The sequence below is a fragment of the Mandrillus leucophaeus genome, unplaced genomic scaffold (genome assembly GCF_000951045.1).
Source record: "Mandrillus leucophaeus isolate KB7577 unplaced genomic scaffold, Mleu.le_1.0 Scaffold173, whole genome shotgun sequence".
Taxonomy (NCBI): Eukaryota; Metazoa; Chordata; class Mammalia; order Primates; family Cercopithecidae; genus Mandrillus; species Mandrillus leucophaeus.
Window position 1 is genome coordinate 2,685,565 of NW_012101732.1, and position 23,327 is coordinate 2,708,891.

A 23,327-nucleotide genomic window follows, 5' to 3' on the forward strand; every position below is an offset into this window, starting at 1 on the left:
AGGATATTTGGGCACTGGTTTATACTTTGGCTCTGCCATCTGTCCCTAGATTGGAACACATCATTTCCACCACACCCACTCCTTTGCCCCATACCCCTTGCCTGTATTCCCTAACCATTGCTTTGCACATGCTTGCTTTTTATGTGAACCGAGGACTTACATCCCCACAAAGGGGAGAATCTACCATCCTTTCCTGTAACCATCTCAGACCCTTGTTCATTTCACTCGGTGCGCAGCAGACTGCCCTGGATTGCCTGTGCTGTTTGCATGTCTGCCTCTCCCCCTGCACTGTGGGGCCCTCGAGAGCAGGGTCTGCACCTTATCATTCTTTTTGTCCACCATGCCTGGCACCCATACAGTAGCTGATAAGTGTAAGTTGAATAAGTGAATGATTTATTTCTTAGAATATAAATCGTGGAGACCTTATCTTCTCTGCAGTGTTGTTTATTAATGATTCTGAAGTCTGCTAAGCCTCATGAAGACAAGACAAGACAAGAAACTATGTCTGCTTCACCCAACAGTGTGTGCCCAGGGCCTGGGTGATGGCCTGTGGCAGGGAGCAGTGAACATGTACTCAATCGAGTGAAGGCATGAAGAGCCACCGTGGTTCCTACAGTGATTCCGTGCATGGCACTGCAGACCAAAGAGCTGTGTTTCCTTTACTGTCCCGTGAAAGAGTAATGTTTACCCTCCAACTCTGCCACTGATATAAAAGGATACCTTATGCATCTTGGTATTTGCTCCTTAGGTAACGAGTCTGACCTTGAACTAGAAAAGAAGTGTAAGGAAGATGATCGGGAAAAAGCCTCGAAAAGACCACGGTCACAGAAAACAGAGAAAGTCCAGAAGATCTCAGGAAAGGAGGCCGGACAGCTTTCTGGGGCGAAGAAACCCATCATAAGTGTGGTTTTAACTGCACATGAAGCAATTCCAGGTGACTGCACCAAGCGGGAAAGGACAAGGCAAGACCCTTGGCAAGCCTGTGCTAAGGGTAGCCTGGTGTCACAGTCTGAGTCAGAACACAGAGCTGGTGGCTTGGTGGGGCTCTCCATTTAGTCACCCACTAATTCGAGAGCATGAGCTTACTGCCCAGGTGTTGTGGTAAATGGATAGAGGAGAAGCTGTGAGGGCTACTGTGAGGGCTGCTGCTCCTGCTGCGGTCCCACAACCCCGCCGTGCTGCTCCTGCTGGAGTAGTGGTTCCGGGAGCAGTTTGTTTTCTTCCTCCCCTCACCCAGCTCTTCTGCTGGGCGTGTGCCTTCCCCTCCTGCTCTCAGCCATGCTGTCCTGCATGTGAGGCCAGCCCATTCAGCCAGATGCATGCAGGCTGCTGCTCCAGAACCATGCTAACCCTGCCCACCTTCTGTTTTGTATTTTTTTTCTGTCTACACATACAAAAGACGTAAACTGACATAGACACCCACTATTTCCATCTCTCAAAGGTTAGAGTTCTATTCTCATTTTTCTTTTATTTTAAGATCAAGACAAGGTGGTATCCTGGGGTGCCTCTGATCTTTTTTTCGTATTTTTAGAAGGGGTTCACCAAATGTTTTATAATACTAGAAATTTCCATCTCTGTATTCTTTTACATGAAATAACTGGTGGATATGTTGCACTATATTTTTTAAAAAGATCTCCTCTAGGAGATCTTAATTAAAAAAAACCAGTTTATAATTGTGTTTCAAAGTATAATAATTTTTTCCCTATGTGTTTGAGGTGACTGCTGTCAAATAAAATTTAAAAATTAAGTTTGGGATTTTAAGGACGGCTACAGCCTTTTAAGTGCCTATTTTCAATGCTAAGAGCAACTCATTATTTAAAATGAAAACTCTGAATAAATTCTCCTTCTATACATCACTGCAGACCAAGGTGATCAGTAGAGAACAGACCATATAAAATTGTGTGACTAGAAGAACTTTCTGGAAAGTCACTTTGTCAGCCCTGCTCACTTCAGAACAGTGTTATTCTGGAAAATAAGAAACCCAGAAGAGAATTTCCGATTTTCAATTGTTGCTAGAGAAAGTTTCTAGAATTTTTCTAAAAATTCGTGGTAGTATTTTGATATTTCTTTAAGCAAGGGTGAAAAGTGTAAATAATTCCTTTGCAATTCCAGAAACAAGGGGTAAATTGGATCTTTTTCTTTAATGCGGTTTGACATGGGTGATCCTATATAAAAGCTTGCAAGTAACATACATGTATATGTGTGTGTGTATATATATGTATACTTTTTAACATAAGTAGATCAAGTGAAAATATATCTCAAGAGGACATTTAGACAGATTATTGAAAAACTTGTCCTTACTTTCTCAAAAACATGCACACACTCTCTCACCGCCCCCACCCCACCCCCCGCCAAAGAACTTAAATGTGTGAGCTGAGTGAAAACTATCTTGCGTGGGCATCAGACAGTATAGAAATGTACTTCCCAGCACCATCCCCTCTGCTGCGATGGGGTCATGGCCCACTTTCGATGCCTCTCAATAAGCAATGCCTTTTGCATCAATCTCAGGTGCTACCAAGATTGTGCCAGTGGAGGCTGGGCCCCCTGAAACAGGAGCTACAAATTCTGAGACCACTTCAGCAGACCTGGTGCCTCGGAGAGGCTACCAGGAATACGCCATTCAGCAGACACCTTATGAGCAACCAATGAAGTCAAGCAGGTAAAGTGTTTTGTTCTGTAACTTTAGCCAGAGGTTGGAAGTGAGTGAACTCCAGAGAGTGCAGGAAGGATCAGCATGCTTGTTCATTTGGATCTGCTTATAAACTTGTTTATAAAAGATACTGACTCTTTGATTCAGCGGTAGAATTACCCCTCCATTGCAGCCCTCAGTGTGCTGACCGAGCCTCCAGTGTGTTACAGAGTAGCATGCTTTTAGAACTGAGCACCAGTTGGCTTAAGCCAGAGCATTTTATTTAAAGCACACCTATTTTTTTACTTTAATAAAAAGAAATAGAAACATAGCTTTAGTAAAGTTTTAGATATTTATAGCTTCACATGTTACAATTTAGAAAAATCTTTATTTCCTTCCCACTTTCAAAAGTAACACAAGTGTGTTGCAGAAGGCTCACATATCCCATATAATGTGGCGTTAAAGTAACCTAGAGTTACTCTTTCTAGTGGTAGTTTAGTTCATGTGCTTCTATAAGTTTTTCGAAATATGCTAACATATATTGGTTTAATTTTGTTGCTTTTTGCAAATACTAAATACCAAAAGTACTGTTTAAAACTTTTTAAAAAGCTTACTATACCTTGAAAGTCTTTGATTTTTAGTACACAGTTTAAAAAGCTGTGTTTGCTGTTATGTGGATGTATTTTAGTTTATATGGCCAGTTTTTACTATTACGGACAATGCAATGATTAACGTTTTGGTGCATACATCTTTCCATACTTCAAGACTTCCCGTGGAATCGATTGCTAGAGCTGAAACTGCTACAGCAAAGGATATGAGTGCCTAGTGCTTAATTGACATTAAAAACTGTCTTCCAGATACACTGGATCGGTTGACCACCCATAGCAAACCAGTGTGTTTCTCTACACTCTCCCCACGTTGTCTGTCTTTAGCCTGTACCTTCTGAGGTCAGTTAACAAACTCTGATCCCCCGAGGTCTGAAAACATTTCTTCCAACTAGAAGGAAAGACAAAGAAAATGCCTGTTGCCAGTGGTTTTCCTCTGTTTCTGGAAGAAGAGAAATGGGGTGTTTTTGAGTAGAACGTAAGCTTTAGAATGAAATAGACCTAGGTTGGCTCTAGACTATTCTGTATAAGTTCAGCTCAGCAAATTGAGCACCTCTTATGTGCTGGGCACTAGAATCAGACAGATGCAGCCCCTGCCCTCATGAAGCTTATACTCCATTGTAACTTGACACACGTTACTTTGCATCTAACATTTGTTGCACAATTTTAAGACTAATAGAATTTTAGTTTAGTAGTGAGAATAAAAGATAAAATATGCAAAGTGCCTGGCACATGTAGTGCTCTCATTAAATTATATTATTATATCATGTGGGGTGCTTCATTAATTTGTAGCCTCAGTCCTCTATTCTTGTAAATGTGAACAACTGAATTTATTGATGAAGTTGTAAAAACACTCATTCCTTTGGTGAATTTGTAATAGAATGAAGTCTCTAAAATCATTCTGTGTTTCAAGTCAGGTTGATTTGTAGCCTTAATTAATTATCTTCACAATATTTCAAGGTCTGTTGGGGAGGGGTTCAGCTAAATGTTAATCTAGTTACAGGTAAATACACTGAATATTTAATCAACAGAGCTAGGCTATATTTTTGTTGTCATGCATTCTATTAATATTTTATTGTGCAAATTATACGATAACTATGAAAGAGATGTTTTTGCATAAGGATTTTACTTGGTAAAATACAGATTAAAAACTTTTAGGTTATATAATTCTTCTCTCATAATAGATGATACAGAGTTATTATGTAACAAATTTTGGAAGTTCAGAAAACTGAGGGAAAAAAGTCATTTATGATTTTATTACCCAAAGATAACCACTTATTATTTTAAATGTGTTGCTTCCCAGCCTTTTTTTCAGCATGTACATTTTATAAAATTGAGTTTATATTTTATATGTGATTTTGTATCTCACTTTTTAAAAGTTTTTTTTTTTTTTTTTTTTTTGAGACAGAGTTTCACTCTGTTACCCAGGCTGGAGTGCAGTGGCACAATCTTGGCTCACTGCAGCCTCTGCCTCCCAGGTTCAAGCTATTCTCTTGCCTCAGCCTCCTGAGTAGCTGGGAATACAGGTGTGCACCACCATGGCCAGCTTTTTTTTTTTTTTTTTTTTCTGATTTTCAGTAGAGATGGGGTTTCACTGTGTTGGCCAGGCTGGTCTTGAACTCTTGACCTCAAGTTTGCCACCCGCCTTGGTCTCCCAAAACGCTGGGATCACAGGCGTGATCCACTGTGCCCGGCTGTCACTTTTAAAAACTTAATCACATTACATTTATATGCGTTTGTTACTCAAATTAATGACAAACATTTTGCTTTATAGCAACAAGGCATAACTTCATAAGGATATAGTGTAATCAGCTCAACTGTTGACAGTGGAGCCAACGAGATCTTTTAAAAATGCTTATCTGATGGTTACCCTTTTGGGCTTTGCCTTGCTCTTAGGGGTACAGGGGGCTTCCAAGACTAGTCCTGCCACCTCTGAGCCTTGTCCACCTGCTGTGGTTCCCCAGTACTCTTGCTTCTGCCATCTGCTCCGGCCATCTGGGCCTCTTTTCACTTCCTTAGTCTTTCTTGCAGGCACCCCTTCCTCTTCCTGGATGCCTTTCCTCCCTTTTTCTTAGTTAATGCTTATCTGTCCTTCAGCTTTTTGCTCAAATGTCTTGTCCTCAGGGAGGCCTTCCCTGTCCCTAGACCAAATCAATCTACCCTGACTGGACTCTCAGAGTGTCCGGCCCTTATCCTTCTCCCAGGGAGCCTGATGGTCCTTGTCTGCTTACTTTTATATTTATTATGTAGGCTGGCCTATGGCACTTTCTGGAAGGTGAGCTCCAGAGACCTGGGCTGTGCTTGTTTTCATTCCCTTTTGTATCCTGAGTACCTGGAACACTTTTTTAAGAGAATGAATGAGTGAAGAAAGATAAACATGCAAACAAACTAGTTCCCTATGTTGGTACCTTCGAACAGCTTCCCACTCTTAACCATTGCGGAAAATGAGCCATGAGCGCCATCATCTGAAATTTGTATTCTTTCTTTTGGATAAATTCCCAGAAGTGGAATAACTGAATTAAGGAGTATGACCCTTTAAAGTTCTGCTGGATTTCTTTGTAAAAGCAGTGGTGAGAGTACCTCTCTGAGGAGGCAGCATTTGGAGTAAAGTGACTTCATAGAACTCGCGTGGACATCGAAGCTCTGGCATCGGTTCACTGTCACAGTCAATGACTTGGACTTAAGAGTCAGATGGAGGCTGTGTAGCATCCTCATCAGATTCACTATCCTCGAGGGGAACCCGGGCATTAAGGGCCTTACCAGGTATTTGCCTAATAATACAAAAAATCAGAGCAAAAGATTCTCCTGACCATTTAGATCTTGCAGTAGAAGAGAAAATATGCAAAGTCTTGATTTATTTATTTAATTAATGTTATGAATCCAGGGTTTCTTTCTTTGGCATGCTTTGTGCCAATAATATGTATCACCTTCTGGATATCTTTGTCATTTGAGAAAGATCCAAATTACTTTCCTTAAATTAGCCTTGGGCTTAGCATGCAGGCATACTAGTAACTTCCAAATTTAAATATTATAATTACATCATGTGAATTGTATCCTCTGGTATTTATGGACTGCAATCCATTTAAATATTTTAAATTTAAAGACAAGGCCACCTGTGTTGATCAGACACAGTTGTTTGGGTAGTTTTATAACTATAGACTTTACAGTGAGAGTGGGTTCAGTTGAATGATATCTTGTTAATAGCACTACATGATTATTAGTACGTTTGAGGTCCTTTTTGGATAACCTGGACACATTGTCCAGAGAAAGCAGTTATGGCTGGAGAAGAAGCCTCACTTGCCTCCTTAGACTCATCTGTCAGTGCCTGTCCCTGGTTCCTATTGTGGTACTTTGGTGATTGCCATTTGCTGGTTTCAGAAACAAGGCTTGGCCATTCCAGCAGCAATGGAAACCCCACACAGGGAGCCTTCTTTGCAGCACAGTCACTCTGGGGCAGGGTCGCTGCGTGTCAGCGATTTCAGGCAGTAGAGAGGATGAGCATGCACATGTAGGCTCTAGAGTTGGCGTCTTCCTAGATTCAAGTCCTGGCTTCACCACTTACCGATTGTACAACATGGGGCAAAGACTCAGTTTTCTCATCTGTAAAATGAGTATAACGATACAGATGGGATTAAATACTTAGCATAGAGCTTATCATACTACACATACTCAGTAATTATTAGCTGTTATTATTACTATCTCATTCAGCACACACATTGCTGTACTGAAAGAGAGAGAATTCATGAGGCAGGTGGACCATGCTTTTATTCTTCACCACATGCATGAAATCTGACACAGTATCTGAAACACATTGGCAGGTGTTAACAAATGGTGGCCATTTATGAATAAATGGAATACAAAGTTAATAAACAGCAACCCTATTTTCCCCATCTGAGTTCTAAACCAACCACGATAGAGGAGGAGGAAGATGGAGAGCCACACGCCAGCTCTATGACTGACAGAGATGTGGAGGAGAACAGTGGGGTACAAGTCAGCAGGAGCCTCCTGTTACTGCCTGCAGAATGTGACAGACTTTCTCTCCCACTCGCAGTCCTGGATCGCTGTGGCCAGGCTCACAGAGGCCCAGCTGGCTAAGTGCCCGCTGTATCCCATGCTCACCCCAGTCAGGCACATCCTCCCCAGAAATAGGCAGAGCTCAGCTCGTGACTTAGGTCCTCCTCTGAAGTCACCAGTCAAACACATTGGTCCTCTTTTCTTGAGAAGAAGTAAGGATGTGGAGAAAGGCCAGGGGTCTTTCACTAATGGGTGGCCCTCACATGGAAACTTGCAGAAAGTAAAAGAGTCACCCCCAACAGTTGGTTGAATGAATAGGCAAGTCTGGCTTTACCAAGCTATTGAAAAGATGGTTGCATCCAGTCTTATGCAGCAGACTGAATTCATGCCATTAAGACTAGTCCTGTCAAAATATCGCAGAACCACCTAGGTCAGCTTGGAGCACAGCTGATTATTATTGTGCATGTAGTAGACGGCACACCTGTCCTTCTGCTTCCATCTTCCTTCTTTTGCTTCCTTCTTTCCTTTTCTTGAAGCCCCAGTCCAGGCAGACATCTCTTCCTCAAGTTTTCTCAGCTACCCCAATCCAGGTTAGAGGTCTTTTTCCTTTTTTGCCGTGTGTGTATTCCTATTAATACATACCACGCTGTCATGTAAACATTTGCCAACCTGTCCTCCCTCCCACAAGACTGTGAGCTCCTGAAGGATCACGGCCCACATGAGCCCTCTGATCCTGTTTGTTGAGTGAATGAATGCACCCATCCAGTGTCTGTCCAGTTTCGTTCACTTTTCAGCCTTCAGTGTTTGGTTCATAACAAGGATGTAGAGTTCATGAGGAACATTCAGGGTCTCCGGATGTAACCATGCTGTCATCTGTTTCTAGGCTAGGTCCCACTCAGCTCAAAATCTTCACTTGTGAATACTGCAACAAGGTCTTCAAGTTCAAGCACTCGCTGCAGGCCCACCTGAGGATCCACACCAATGAAAAGCCATACAAGTGCCCCCAGTGCAGCTACGCCAGTGCCATCAAGGCCAACCTCAACGTGCACCTGCGCAAGCACACCGGCGAGAAGTTCGCCTGCGACTATTGCTCGTTCACCTGCCTGAGCAAGGGCCACCTCAAGGTGCACATTGAGCGGGTGCACAAGAAGATCAAGCAACACTGCCGCTTCTGCAAGAAGAAGTACTCTGACGTCAAGAACCTCATCAAGCACATCCGAGATGCACATGACCCGCAGGACAAGAAGGTCAAGGAGGCCTTGGATGAGCTCTGCCTGATGACAAGGGAGGGCAAGCGGCAGCTGCTCTATGACTGCCACATCTGTGAGCGCAAGTTTAAGAATGAGCTGGACCGCGACCGCCACATGCTGGTCCACGGAGACAAGTGGCCTTTTGCCTGTGAGCTCTGTGGCCATGGGGCCACCAAGTACCAGGCGCTGGAACTGCATGTCAGGAAGCACCCCTTTGTGTACGTCTGTGCCGTCTGCCGCAAGAAGTTCGTCAGCTCCATCAGGCTGCGCTCCCACATCAAAGAGGTGCACGGGGCTGCCCAAGAGGCCTTGGTCTTCACCAGTTCCATCAACCAGAGCTTCTGCCTCCTGGAGCCTGGTGGGGACATCCAGCAAGAAGCTCTGGGGGACCAGCTGCAGCTGGTGGAAGAGGAGTTTGCCCTCCAGGGCATGAATGCACTCAAGGAAGAGGCCTGTCCTGGGGACACTCAGCCGGAGGAGGACCAGAAGGAGCCGGAGGCCCCTGGGGAAGTGCCTGCCCCAACCGTTCACCTGGCCTGCCCGCAGGCCGAAAGCACAGCCCTGCCACCCTGTGAGCTGGAAACCACCGTGGTCTCCTCCTCAGACCTGCACTCTCAAGAGGTGGTTTCAGATGATTTTTTGTTGAAAAATGATAGCTCCTCCACGGAGGCTCATGCTGCTCCTGAGAAGCCCCCAGACACGCAGCACACAGGCTCAGTCCAGACGCAAGGTGAAGTGATCACACTACTGCTGTCCAAGGCCCAGAGCGCTGGGTCAGACCAGGAGAGCCAGGGCGCCCAGAGCTCCCCAGGGGAAGGGCAGAACATGGCTGTGCTTTCAGCTGGTGACTCAGACCCCAGCAGTTGTCTCAGGTCAAACCCAGCCGAGGCCTCGGACCTCCTCCCTCCAGTAGCTGGTGGTAGGGACACCATCGCACATCAGCCTGACTCTTGCAAAGCTGCCCCTGAGCACCGGTCAGGCATCACCGCATTCATGAAGGTCCTGAACAGTTTACAGAAGAAGCAAATGAACACCAGCTTGTGCGAGCGGATCCGGAAGGTTTATGGAGACCTGGAGTGTGAATACTGTGGTAAGGAAAGGCAGCGCCGGTGCGCGGCCCTGTCCACTCCCATCACGCTGTGGTCACCTCGCATTTGATTTGAGCTCACATCTGTTTGCAAAGAACACCTTCTAAGTGAGCCACCCTCCTCCATTGTAGATAGGAACGGTGACCGCTGTGTGGCAGTTAGCGCTTGGAGTCTTATGGAGGCGGCCGGGATGGTCGCACAGTTGACCGTGTTGACCTGGTCAGGTGTGTGTGCTGAGGGTTACCCATGACCTCTACCAGAACTCTAACTAAGAAGAATCTCTTCTGGCACATGACAAGTTTAAAGTTGAGCTTTAAATTGTGGTCAACTACTAGATCAGCCAAGAGAGGTTACAAAAGTTACAAAAGTGGCTGCAGCTCTCTGTAGGGAGGTCCCAAATAGCACCCTGCAACTCACAATGAAAGCATGGCTCCTGGAACTCCTGGGGAGCTGGTGGTGCAGGATATCGAAAATCCAGCTCCAGACCTGCTGTCCCAGGAGGGCCAGTAGAACTCAGAGACTAGCAGATTTATGCATGTGCATCATGGTATTTGGCGCCATAACTGGTTCTTACATGACTTCCTCCTCTGCTGGCCCTGACGTCATGCAAAAAATAGTAGCACCCTTAATATTTGCAACCTCCCACCTTTGAAAAGTAATTTTCAGGCAGAAATGTGGTGAAAAGTATGAAGGGCGACCCGGACAAGTGCAAGAGGGAGATAAATATGGTAGATAAAAAATAATAATCATTTAAAAAATTCAAAATCAGTCAAAAAAAACTTCCTTGTTCTCATGTGAAAATATTTTTTTAGGCAAACTTTTTTGGTACCAAGTGCATTTTGATATGCATGTCCGCACCCACACCCGGGAACATCTGTATTATTGCTCCCAGTGTCATTATTCTTCCATCACCAAAAACTGCCTTAAACGCCACGTAATTCAGAAACACAGTAACATCTTGCTGAAGTGTCCCACTGACGGCTGTGACTACTCGACTCCAGATAAATATAAGCTACAGGCACATCTTAAAGTTCACACAGCGCTGGTAAGTAGCAAGCCCAAGCGGCAGCCCCGTCTCCCCTGGGTGCTCATTGCTTTCTCAAGTTTATGCATATATGTAGGTGTCCCCGCTGTAGGTCAGCCCTGAAAACAGAGAGGTCCTTCTCTTTACACAGCTGTGCGCATGACAGAGGCTTCCTAGGTTCTTTCTAACAGCAAGAGTCTCTAATATGTTGAAAAAAGAGATTAGATGGAACAAATTGTTTCCTGTGCAGATTTTTTTAGCATCAGATAAAGTCTACAGAAGAAATATCTATAGAGTAGAAGTAAAGTCAGAATTTCTTAAATGACATTTTAAGGAATAATTAATAGCGGAGATAACAGTAATAGCTACTACTGAATGTGGTTGAGAGGTTGAATTAGATAGTGGTGTACAGTGATGAGAACAATATTTGGTTCATAGTAGATGTTGATGACCACTATTGTCACAGTTTTGTGTCATTTTAATCTCTGGGAGAGAATGTCTTTGAAGCACATTTATTTTTAAAAAGTGATATGTTAATTCAAGATGCTGTTAATATTCACGAAGGTAAATTTCTTTAGGTCTTTGGTGGAGGATCTCGTAACACAATGAATGAATGTTTATTTTTGCAAATTCTAATCTAACTCAAGAGGCTGACACCTGAGAGTGATTTGAGACTTCTTAAAGTTATAAAGGAAGCACATCTGGCCCCAGGTGTGGTTCTGTTTTAATTGAATGCCTTTTTATGCTACAGACAGCAAAAAGTGAAGCTTCAGAAATTTGATGTGCTACCATGGTTTCCTGGCATAAAAATCATAGCAGTTTGTCACTAAGGGTCAAGTCGGGGTGTTTGGGTGTGGTGAGTAGGTCAGAGCATGGGCTTTGGGGTTGGACACCTGGATTCAAACACTGTCTTCAGCACTCTCACAGTCCCTGTGGCCTTGGGCAAGTCACTTGTCTTTCCTGAGTCCTGTATGAAATAGCCTTCTGTATAAGATACATATTTTTAAAATATCTATTTTATATACATCCACACATGTATGCATATACACACACACACAGATGTGTATATACATGTATTTATACACGTGCTTATACACACCTACACACATACACTTATATGCACACACACACACACACACGTACAGTACTCTAAAGAACTTGGCACAGTGCTTGTCATGTAGTTGACTGTGTACCTGCTGTTGCATGTCACTCGGCACTTCTCAGTAAACATCCTGTCTCCTTCCTTTTCTTTCTCTCTCTCTCTCTTTGAGTAGCATGTGAAGGCACGTTGTTTGTAATTCCTCATGGAACTGCTGTTATGTAGATACTGCTTCCAGTACACTATTATGGCCGGGAAAAGTGAGGTGGCAGAATTCATTAAAGTGATTTTGCTGGAAACTCATATGAAGTCAGGAGGGAGTGAAGCCAGTACGAGAACAAGTTCTTGGGAGAAGCCTTTGAATATGGCAATAAAGACTAGGAAGCAGACTGCTAAGTTTTCACCCTGGCTCCCCCGTTTACACGTTTTTAGCCTTGGGATAAGTCATGTGACCTATTTGCCTCAGTTTACCCATCCTTGGGTGAGGATGAAGTGAGAGAATAGATGCAAATGTCTCAGAACAGTGCCTGGCATGGAGCAAGCACTGTGTGTCCTGGACTGTTACCATCATTGATTCTACTTCTGCTTTTGGAACTTGCTGCTCTGGATTTAGAGATTTTGAAACATAGGCTGAAAGAATGACAAGAAAAAGGAAGTTGTAAGTGAGCTTTACCACCTGGGACTGTATGTATTCTTGCACACCCAAATCTTGCCTGCCTGTTGTGAGGGACCCACAGTTCAGCCCAGAGATTTTCTTCCCCCAGCTGCTGATGCCTGGCCTCCTGGCCACATCCCTGGACCTCATGATCAGTGGGGGAGTGTCAGGAAGGTGTGCAGAGATCTTTGGCCCCAGTCTCATCTGCCTTCATTCTTAATAAACCAGCATTTAAAGAGGTTTCTCATTTCAACTTTATGTGGTTACGAATCTTCCTACTGAGAGGCTTATCTCTTCAGTGTGAACATGTAGGATGGCATCTGGGGAAATACATGTTGGGGGAAAGGGAAGGAACAGCTGCTGTCTTTATCCTGTGGGTCAGCTCCTTGTGTGGTCTTAATTCTCATATTACTTCTAGGAGTTGGAGTATTTCCTCCACTGGGCAGATTAGGGACCTGGCATTACAGAGTCGTTTGGTAATTTGTTCATGGCTGTGCCATTGGTAAGGGACAGAGACTAGAAGTTAATTCTAGATCCTTGAGGAATCGCCATACTGTTACTGGGTATATACCCAAAGGATTATAAATCATGCTGCTATAAAGACACATGCACACGTATGTTTATTGTGGCACTATTCACAATAGCAAAGACTTGGAATCAACCCAGGTTTCCATCAGTGACAGACTGGGTTAAGAAAATGTGGCACATATACACCATGGAATACTATGCAGCCATAAAAAAGGATGAGTTCGTGTCCTTTGTAGGGACATGGATGCAGCTGGAAACCATCATTCTCAGCAAACTATTGCAAGAACAGAAAACCAAACACCACATGTTCTCACTCATAGGTGGGAACTGAACAATGAGATCACTTGGACTCTGGAAGGGGAACATCACACACCGGGTCCTATTGTGGGGAGGGGACGGGGGGAGGAATAGCGTTAGGAGATATACCTAATGTAAATGGCGAGTTAATGGGTGCAGCACACCAACATGGCACATGTATACATATGTAACAAACCTGCATGTTGTGCACATGTACCCTAGAACTTAAAGTATAATTAAAAAAAAAAAAAAAGAAAGGGAAGGGAAGATAAATAAATGTTTTTACTTTAAAAATAAAAACAAAAGCATTTAAGCCCACATTCTCACCACTGCCCGGGGCTGCCCATTTTGTTGTAGTTGGTCGTTAACATCAACCACGTGGTTCTTGGTAGGTCTCTTGGACACTTGTCCATCATCTGAAGGAATGTGGTTGAGGCAGATGTACCATGAGGGCAGGGACTGTGTTGATTCTTTCTGTGCTGTTAAGTGGCAGTTGTGCTTTATATTACGATAATAAAATTTCTATGCAGCTAACTGCAAGAGAAGAGCAGCGTGCTGAATAAGGGGTTGTGACTTAGTTGACCTTATAAAAAAGATATGCTGGTGTGCTTCTCGTTAGCTCTCATGTTTTCTTAGAAGTTGTACATTTAACTTCAATCTTTTCCCTCACTGATATTTGCAGTTCTTCCAGCTGAGACGCTTTTAAAGGTGAATGTGTTGCCACTGCTTCCAAAGCCAGCCAGTGCTGGCTGGAGGCCCCCTCCTCTATGTGTCAGGCATTGAGATTTTCAAGTAAGACCTGATCCCTGCCCGCAGGGTGCTCTTGGTTTTGTGAAGGGGGAGCTAAACAAGTAAACAGTAATGGCAAAATGGCAACGTGAGAGGGACCGTGACATCAATACAAGAGTGTACTCCCCCCCCAAAAAAATTTGCCTGGAAAGGACCTGGGAGGAAGGGTTCTGAGGGCTGTCTCAAGGAAGGGGTTCTGAGGTTATGAGTAGATTTGGGCCAGGAAAGAGAGTGAGGAGGAAATTCCCAGCAGAGTCAACAGCACAAACCAAGGGGAAGCTTTTTGTATTTACTCCAGGATGTTGAATTAGTGAACATTTTCCATGAAGCAGGTGGACCATATTGCCAACATAGTAAGATAGCATGATTTATGAAAACAGATTCCAGGATTTTTAGTTTAGACAACATTTGTGTTTTGAGCCTGCAAATTATTTTTGTAATGAAGCCAAGGGTACCAAGAAAATGCTGACGCAGTAAAAAAAAGAAAAAAAGAAAAAAAAATTCTGCTTTCCCTGAATGAAGACTCTTTTGATCTGATAATAAAGTTGCTATCGCCAAGTGTTTTAAATAGAATTCTGTATTTTCAAGGACAGTTAAGGTGGGTTTTTTTTGGTAACAGCTTTACTTTATCAAGATATGTTTTACATAGCATACAATTTGCTCATTAAAGTGTGAAATCAAATTTTTTTTTTTTTTTTTTTTTAGTATATTCATGGAGTTGTGCAACTATCACCACAGCTAATTTCAGAGCTTTTTCATCATCTCATAAAGGAACCTGGTACCCATCAGCTGCCATCCCTTGTCCCCCTCCCTGAGCCCTAGGCAGCCACTAATCTGCTTTCTATATCTCTGGATTTGCCTCCTTTCTTTCTTTTTTTAAGAAAGAAATCATAAAATATGTATATTCAATACAGTCTTTTGTGACTCATTTCTGTCACTTAATTCATCCATGGTTTCCTTTTTATAGCTGAATAATATTCCATTGCATGGATACACTGCATTTCATCAGTTGATGGCATTTTTTAGTGGTAATTTCACCAAGACAGTACCTCCCAACTACAGGGTGTTTTAAATCCACAGGATTCAGTCCAGTTCTTTGTGAAATCACCTAAGAAAGCATGGAGGTTAATTCCAGTAGGTTAAGTATTTACCTTTCCTTAAAAGGGTTTTCAAAAATTTTGAAGTGTCTAAGAAGAATTATCCATGTTTTCGTCACCACCCACCAGTATTTAGCTGTGTCATTGTCACTGTTCTGACACTTGTACCGTCATTGCTGCCATGAAATGGATAAAACTGGGAATTTGGAATTATAAGACGGGACTCTGGCTCTGTGTCTGTGGACTGTGCAGACTGCTTGGTCTTTATTTCCCTTTACCTGAAAGTGGAGTGAAAAATACTTCCCTGCTTTCTCTGGATGGTGGCAGTGCTCCAGTGGGATAGCGTGACTGTGCTTTGTGATGTCAGAGTGCCTTATGGATGTCCATGTGGTTGATCTTAGGACTGTGATCATGGCAGGGTCTAGCTGGGTCAGGAGAATGGTGCTGTTCTGATTAGGAAATGCACAGGACCTGGGACGAGACCTTGCACCAGTGTGGGGCTTGGTTTCCTTACCTGTGACCCTAGAGATGGAAGCAGGTATTGTAATGTTGGCTGCCTGACCTTCTGCATTTGTTTCAGCATTTACTGCTTTCAGCACAGATTCCCATGAAGAGCAAAAACGAAGGAGATTAAAAGTAGCCATCTCCCCGACCTGCCCCTCAAATGGGCCCATATCCAAGTTCTTTCCAGTTGCACCAGGACTGTAGGATGATCTGGCTAAGTACCTCTTTCTGTGACTCTTACAACCATTTATTAGCCAAGGATAAACCTAATGATTGGAAAGAATGTGTACATTTAACGAAGTTTCTTCCCACTACCTCCTTCTTCCAGTTAGTAACTAGATGATGTCAACTTATAGTCAAAGGTGTCTTGGCATTAAGGAAATACGGGGACCTAGTCAAGAGAGTGAGTCAGTGACATTTCTGGAGCAAATCCACTGTTTACAGAACTGTGCAAATTTTATAAAGGGGGCACTTGAGCAAACGCAGTTTTAGTAGGATGAGAGGAGGTCTTTAGGTTCTGATATGCCCGAATTCAGACCCCATATCTGTCTCTGTGATTTGGGGCAAATCCTTAGCCTCCCGGACCCTCAGTTTTCTCAGCTATAAAAATGGAGATAAAAAGTACTTTTCTCTGCCTCCTTGAGGACTGCATTAGAAAATATGTACTGTACAGAACACCCAAGTCAGCATTCTCTCTCTCTCTCTCTCAAAAACAAAACAAAACAACAACAACAAAAATCTGTTAGAAGGTTGTGAAATCAGTTTAGTGACTCATAGCTAGGATATCTTATAAATGAAACAGAATAAAATAAAATAGAACTTGTCAGCATTATTCACCTCTACCAAGTGTAAGTATTATTTTCGGAGGCATTTGTTTCAGTGTTTAAATGTTTATCTGTTAGTGTGTGCATGAATGTGCTGGGTGGTGCTGTCAGATGGGTGACCCCTGTGGGTCTCCTTAAGTACGTATTTAGTGGCCTAAATCACATAATTCATGACCACCTCAGTCAGAGTCACATGGTGATAATTGTTATGAATGAGATTCCTGAGCTCTTACCTCCACCATAATTTGAGGTGGGATCTGAGAATCTGTTATTTAAAGTTCCTCCTGACACAAAAAGTGAAAGGGGCCAGCCCCTCCACACCTGTGGGTATTTCTCGTCAGGTGGAATGAGAGACAGAAAGAAATAAGACACAGACAAAGTATAGAGAAAGAAAAGTGGGCCCAGGGGACTGGCACTCAGCATGCAGAGGACCTGCACCAGCACCAGTGTCTGAGTTCCCTCAGTATTTATTAATTACTGTTTTCACTATCTCAGCAAGAGGAATGTGGCAGGAGAGTAGGGTGACAGTGGGGAGAAGGTCAGCAAGAAAATATGTGAGCAAAGGAGTCTGTGTCACAAATAAGTCCAAGGGAAGGTACTATGCCTGGATGTGCACGTAGGCCAGATTTATGCTTTTCTCCACCCAAACATCTCAGTGGAGTAAAGAGTAACAGAGCAGCATTGCTGCCAACATGTCTTGCCTCCCTCTACAGGGCAGCTTTTCGCCTATCTCAGAATTGAACAGATGTACAATTGGGTTTTATACCGAGACATTCAGTTCCCAGGGGCAGGCAGGAGAAAGTGGCCGTCCTCGATCTCAACTGCAAGAAGCCTTCCTCTTTTATTAATCCTCCTCAGCACAGACCCTTCACAGGTGTTGGGCTGGGGGACAGTCGGGTCTTTCTCATCCCACGAGGCCATATTTCAGACTATCACATGGGGAGAAACCGTGGACAATACCCGGCTTTCCAGGACAGAGGTCCCTGCGGCTCTCCGCAGTGCATTGTGCCCCTGCTTTATCGAGACTGGAGAACAGCGATGACTTTTACCAAGCATACTGCCTGTAAACATTTGGTTAACAAGGCACATCTTGCACAGCCCTAGATCCCTTAAACCTTGATTCCATACGATACATGTTCCTGTGAGCTCAAGGTTGGGGCAAAGTTATAGATTAACAGCATCTCAGGGCAAAGCAATTGTTCAGGGTACAGGTCAAAATGGAGTTTCTTGTGTCTTCCCTTTCTACATAGCCACAGTAACAGTCTGATCTCTCTTTCTTTTCGCTACACAAAAGTGTGAGGCAGCAGGAAGTGGAGCATCTGGTGGATGTTTATGATTTGCCAGTTTATTCCCTTTATTTCTGACCTGTGTTGCTTCTCAGAAAACCTCAAAGATAACCTGATGCTAAGGGTCTTGTAGCAGTTACAGCCCGAGCTTGGGAGTTGGTGCATTTGATGTTACATTCTGACTCTGGGACTAAGAAGTGGTGTGACTCCATAACCTAACAAATCCCCTGGAAATGAAGCCAACAGGACCCACTTCCATGGGAATTTAGCGAGATCATGTTTGTAAGGGACACAGCCTAGTCCCAGGCATGTAGGGAGGGGCCTGTCCAGAGTAATTCATCCTTCTAATCCTCCTTTTTAGGAGGAGGAGGAAGAAGAGGAATAGTAATAGTGATTGGTGGTGGTGCATCTATTGAGTCTGATGGTCTCCCAACAAATGTTTAGAATACTTAACCTTTGTCACTGAGAAACGCATAGTCTTTCTTTGGCTATAAAGGTACACATATTTAAAAGAAATCTTACATGTACTTTCTGGAGATAAGCTAAAATAATATGTTGCCAACAAAGCACTGAGAAGCGAGAGGAAGCTACTTTCAATCTGTTTCTGGAAATAAATGGGTACACACAGTCAGTATGTGTACTTTTAAAGTAGAGGAAATGTTGTTTAATTAAAATGATTGTACATAATGTTTTCCCTTCCCACAAGCTTTAAGAAAATGGTCTTTTCTTACTTGATCACGAAACACGTTTGCTTCTGTGTTGCTCCATTTAGGTGTTTTATCCGCTGTCCAGGAGACCTCAGGCTACCAGAGCATGTTGTGCATAGAATAGCTTCATTTCAGCAGAAACTGAGATTCTAAATTGAAAGGGCATCACATGGCAAAACAGAACTATTTCCAGTGGAAAGGAAAATCCTTGAGTTGAAATCCTAAATCGAGCACATTTCTGGCTCTCTTCTAACTTGTTCAAATCAGTTGCAATTTCGACATCATTTTTCCTGTGCTTTGCTGCACTTTCTGCAGACATCCTCGCGGATTGTTGGGTTCCACGTGTTGGCACATCTCTTTCTTGATGAGCATTCGAGCCCCTGAGAATCTCACCCCTCTTCCTCAGTGCAGTGCCTGACACATAACAGGGGTCCTATAGCAGCTGAGGAATGAATGAATGAGTCCGTGGAGGACAGCACATGCCATAACTGTGGTCTTTATTCCTGAGAAATGGTTGAGTAGAAACCCCCACCTTTATTTTTTAAAGCACCTGCCGCTAAGGCATAGACCAGATGAGGTTTGCCCGGAGCAGAGAGCTGGGCTCTGAGCCTCAGGCTTGGGGCTGACCCTGCACCCCGGGCCATACTGCAGCTTCCTGCGGTGTCTCCTTTCTTTCAAGGCCATTTCTGTCAGAGCAAACAGACTCCAAAAGCTGGGCTCTCCTACCGTCATTAAGGCGTAGGTCTCTCAGACTCTCCATCTCTACTGGGAGCTCTTTTAACCACCACTCTTTTTAAGTTTGCTGTGTCAGTCCGAGTTTTCATCTCTGGTATGGAACTGAGGTTTTGAAAAAGAAGTAAATGAGTCCTAAGAGTTCCCCCGACAACCCCCGCCCCATACCCTTTACCACCATCTGTGTCCTTCTGACAGTCTTCAAAGGCATCAAAAAATAAGGGGCCCTGATAAACTCTGAGATAAATTGCTTTCTGACTATCAGAGATTAAAAGAAAAAAAATCAAATAGCAGAGGCTCAGGGGAGATCACTGTAAACTCCTTCAAAGCCCTTCTGAACGCCAACTCTGATGATGTGGGCACCGAGAGGCAGCCAGGGGTGGTGGAGGTCTCCAGGATGCCTGCCTAACCCGGGGCATCTTGCCCGAGGCCAAGGGCAGAGGACAACGGTGACAGGAGTCCTCTGAGGAGCCCTGAGCCTGTAGTGTAGCCTGGCTGGGGGTCTGTGGCATTGCCTGGCCGGAAAACTCAGGACAGTTTCGTAAGACATGCCTGGACCCTTTGGACATGTGCGCTTGGCTGGCGTTGCTTGGTATTCAGATGTTTGGTGGGAAAGGCATCCAAACCATTTGGTTGTTCAGAGGGACTTTTGGTTTGGTTTGGTTTTGGTTTTTAATGTAAAGTACGCTTTGTCTAAGTGTGCGCCGGGGAACACCAAAGCAGGTGGAGGCTGCTCATTCACATCCCGCTCTCGGAGACTCCCGGGGAATATGAGCCCATGAGAAGGGCTGCTGTCTCAGGCTGAGTTGCATGATAGCAACATGGAAACCACAGCAGCAAAGTCTTTCAGATTTATGGGGCACTCACTATAGGACAGGCTCCATTCTAAACACTCCATGTGTTTTTCATCTCCTTTATCCTTCTTGTGACCCTGTGAAGGAGGCATTGCTTTTTATTGCCATTTTACAGACAATGAAACGGAGGCACTGAGAGGTTGAATCACTTGTGCAAAGTTCCACAGCTAATAAGGGGGCAAAACTAAGATTTGAACCCAGGGGCTCAGAGCCCTGAACCTGTTCTGCTAGTCAGGGTCTCACAAGAGCAAGAACTCTGGAGTCCAGCTCTGCCCTTCGTGTAGTGTGAACCTTGGGCAAGTTTCTAAAGGCCTCATAGGATATGGTATGTAAAGCACTTTGCATCCAGTGAGTTCTTACGAAGTGGTAGCTCTTGTGCTTTTCATTATTTAGAGTAGGAGTAGACTGCCCAGCGGGGAGCACAGTGAGGAGTGCATTCATCACACAAGGCATGGAACACACTTGGTGCCTTATGGAGCTCACAGTAGGGGCTCCACAAGTAGAGGGAATTAGTCCTTCTGTAAATCCAAGAGAGCATGGAGTGGATTAACCTCTCCCAAAACACACACAGCCCAAAACATTTCCTTGCAGTGGTAGTTCTGCATATTTTGTTTTTACTTTTTGTTCGGCTATCTGCACAGAGTCCTCCCTACCAGGATTTGGCTCTCTGTAAGCTGTGGGTTTGGTAAGCTTGGCTATCAGAAGTGCCTCAGACTGATGTATAAACAGCAGATATTTACTGTCACACCATCCTGGAGAGCAGAAGGCAGAGGTCAAGGTGTTGGCAGGGCCGCTTCCTCCTGAGGGCCATGGGGGAGGATGTGGTCCGTGCCTCTCTGTGAGCTTCAGGTGATTTGCTGTCTGTCTGTGGTGTTTCTTTGCTGGCAGATGCATTGCTGTGGTTTCTGCCTCCATCTGCACATGGTGTTCTCCCTGTGTGCAGCTCTGTGTTCAAATTTCCCCTTTTTATAAGGACACCAGTCACATTGGATGAGGGCCCACCCTAGTGACCTCATTTTGACTGGATTACCTCTGTAAAGACCCTGTTTCCAAATAAGGTCACATTCTGAGGTATTGGAGGTTGGGACTCTGACATATGATTTTTTAGGGGATGTAATTCAACCAATAACACCCATGCTGGGGGAAAAGAGAGATATGAAATCACCCTCAAGTGAGCGCTGAGAGCAAAGGGAGGTGAGCAAAAGCCATAGCTTGGTAATTCACAAAAGCATCTTCCTAACTGAAAATGTTACACCATGGTGGTCCCGGCTGTGAAGCTGCAGCAGTGCAGGATGAACAACCTACCTGCAGCCTCAGTGGGCCACGGGTCTTGCAGGGGCAGGAGGCATCCTGGGTGGGCATCCGCACACTCTACTTCTAACACTGGCTCCTCCTCTCAGACTTTGGGCTTATCTCCTGGGCCTCGTTTTCTTAATCTGTAACATGAACATGAACTGTGCCTGTCTTTTGTGAGTGGTTGTGAGTCTCAGTACAATCACTTGCCCGTGCAATCCCTGCGTTGAGTGCTGGCAGAAATAACATGCTCTTGGGTTGTAGAGTAGCACTGGTCTGTGTGGTAGATCAAGCCTTGAGGTTGAGTACCACCCACCTCCACAGAACTCTCCCCTCTAAGCCCCATCCCTTCCTTTTTAAATAGAGCTGTTGCCATTTCCCCATTTCCCTACACTTGAGCTCCCCAGACTGTGTAGGGGATCTCAAGTAGGGGATCGCCAGGTAGATCCTATATGTATGTGCTTGGAAGGATGTACTTTGTCTGGTTTTGATGAAGCTGATGATAATGATGGTGCTAATGAGAATGCTAGTGTTGCTGATGGTGATTGTGGTCGTGGTGATGTTGATGGTGGTGGTGGTGATGGTGGCAGTGTTGGCGGTGTTGATTGTGGTGGTGGTGATGACTGTTGTTGGTGGTGATGACGGTGATGGTGGTGATGACTGTTGATAGTGCTTGTGGTGGTGATGGTGGTGATGATGATGATGGTGATGGTGGTGATGACTGTTGCTAGCATTAGTGGTAGTGGTGGTGGTGATGGTGTTGGTTGTGGTGGTAATGACTATTGATGATAGTGCTGGTGGTGGTGGTGATGATGGTGATGGTGGTTGTGGTGATGGTGGCAATGACTGTTGATAATGCTACTGGTGGTGATGGTGGTGATGATGATGGTGATGGTGATGACTGTTGATAGCACTAGTGGTAGTGGTGGTAGCGATGGTGATGATGGTGATGGTGGTTGTGGTGTTGGTGATGGTGGTGGTGATGGTGGTGTTGCTTGTGGTGGTGGTGATGACTGTTGATAGTGCTGGTGGTGGTGGTGAAGATGGTGATGGTGATGGTGGTCGTGGTTTTGGTGGTGGTGATGGTGTTGGTTGTAGTGGTGATGACTATTGATGATAGTGCTGGTGGTGGTAGTGATGATGGTGATGATGGTGGCAGTGGTGATGGTGGTGATGACTGTTGATAGTGCTAGTGGTGGTGATGGTGGTATTGATGATGGTGGTGGTGGTGATGACTGTTGATAGCACGAGTGGTAAGTGGTGGTGGTGGTGGGTGATGATGGTAATAGTGATGGTTATTTTTTACAGACCACAGATTTAAATGAGAAAGTCAATTGACTGTGTTCTCTTTCTATTAAGGACAAAAGGAGTTATTCTTGTCCTGTTTGTGAAAAGTCTTTTTCAGAAGATCGATTGATAAAGTCACATATCAAGACCAACCATCCTGGTAAGGTTGTGCATTTTAGAGTGGAAGATTAATGTTAAAAATGCTTATGTTTATTTTAAAACAATGTTTTACATCAACTGCACTACATAGAAATAAAAAGGGATGAAGCTGTGATACATTCATGGGAAACAAACATCTTTATTCGATGCTGGAAAGTTGATGTAATTATTTATTTCCTTTTGTTCTTTTATCGGTCTTCAGATGCATCTACCCTCACCCCTGCAATTTCAGTGATACCCCCTGCCCCTTGTAACGGGAACTTTGCATGCCTTTGGATGGGTCGTATATGAGTCATAAGCTTGTGTTACCTGGAGTGGTGATTTGTAAGGGGTGTTGGCTCCTGTCCAGGCTGAGGAGCATCCTTGAGTTGGAGAGACCATCACCACAGGTCTTCTCACATTCCACACCACTCAGGTGCATGAGGCACCGGCTACCTGGGTGTTCGTGCCTTGTCATTTCTGTTCGTGCCACTTGGAACATTTTCCCTTCTGCCCTGCCTGGTTAATTCCTGTTCATTCTTTATATTCTTCCTCAGACCCCTGCCTTTGGGGAGGCTGTTGTAGCTTCCAGTCTGGCTGAGGGTCCACCCCCAGCCCCTGCTAACG

The 23,327-nt window shown here is 44.3% G+C and overlaps 1 protein-coding gene across 7 annotated transcripts in view; it reads left to right on the forward strand.

The window, feature by feature from the left end:
- Window positions 1–23,327, forward strand: part of ZFAT (zinc finger and AT hook domain containing) — a 256,026-nt gene that overhangs the window by 114,336 nt on the left and 118,363 nt on the right. For 6 of the 7 annotated variants that reach the window (XR_001005720.1, XM_011977077.1, XM_011977080.1 and 3 more), the window contains 5 exons: window positions 749–934; window positions 2,509–2,659; window positions 8,132–9,588; window positions 10,399–10,631; window positions 22,635–22,722. Coding sequence is in view for 6 of the 7 variants with exons in the window: in XM_011977077.1 (XP_011832467.1) it covers window positions 749–934; window positions 2,509–2,659; window positions 8,132–9,588; window positions 10,399–10,631; window positions 22,635–22,722 (2,115 nt within the window). In the remaining variant the exon portion in view is untranslated. The remainder of the gene's footprint in view (window positions 1–748; window positions 935–2,508; window positions 2,660–8,131; window positions 9,589–10,398; window positions 10,632–22,634; window positions 22,723–23,327) is intronic. The other variant, XM_011977081.1, reaches the window with a different exon arrangement.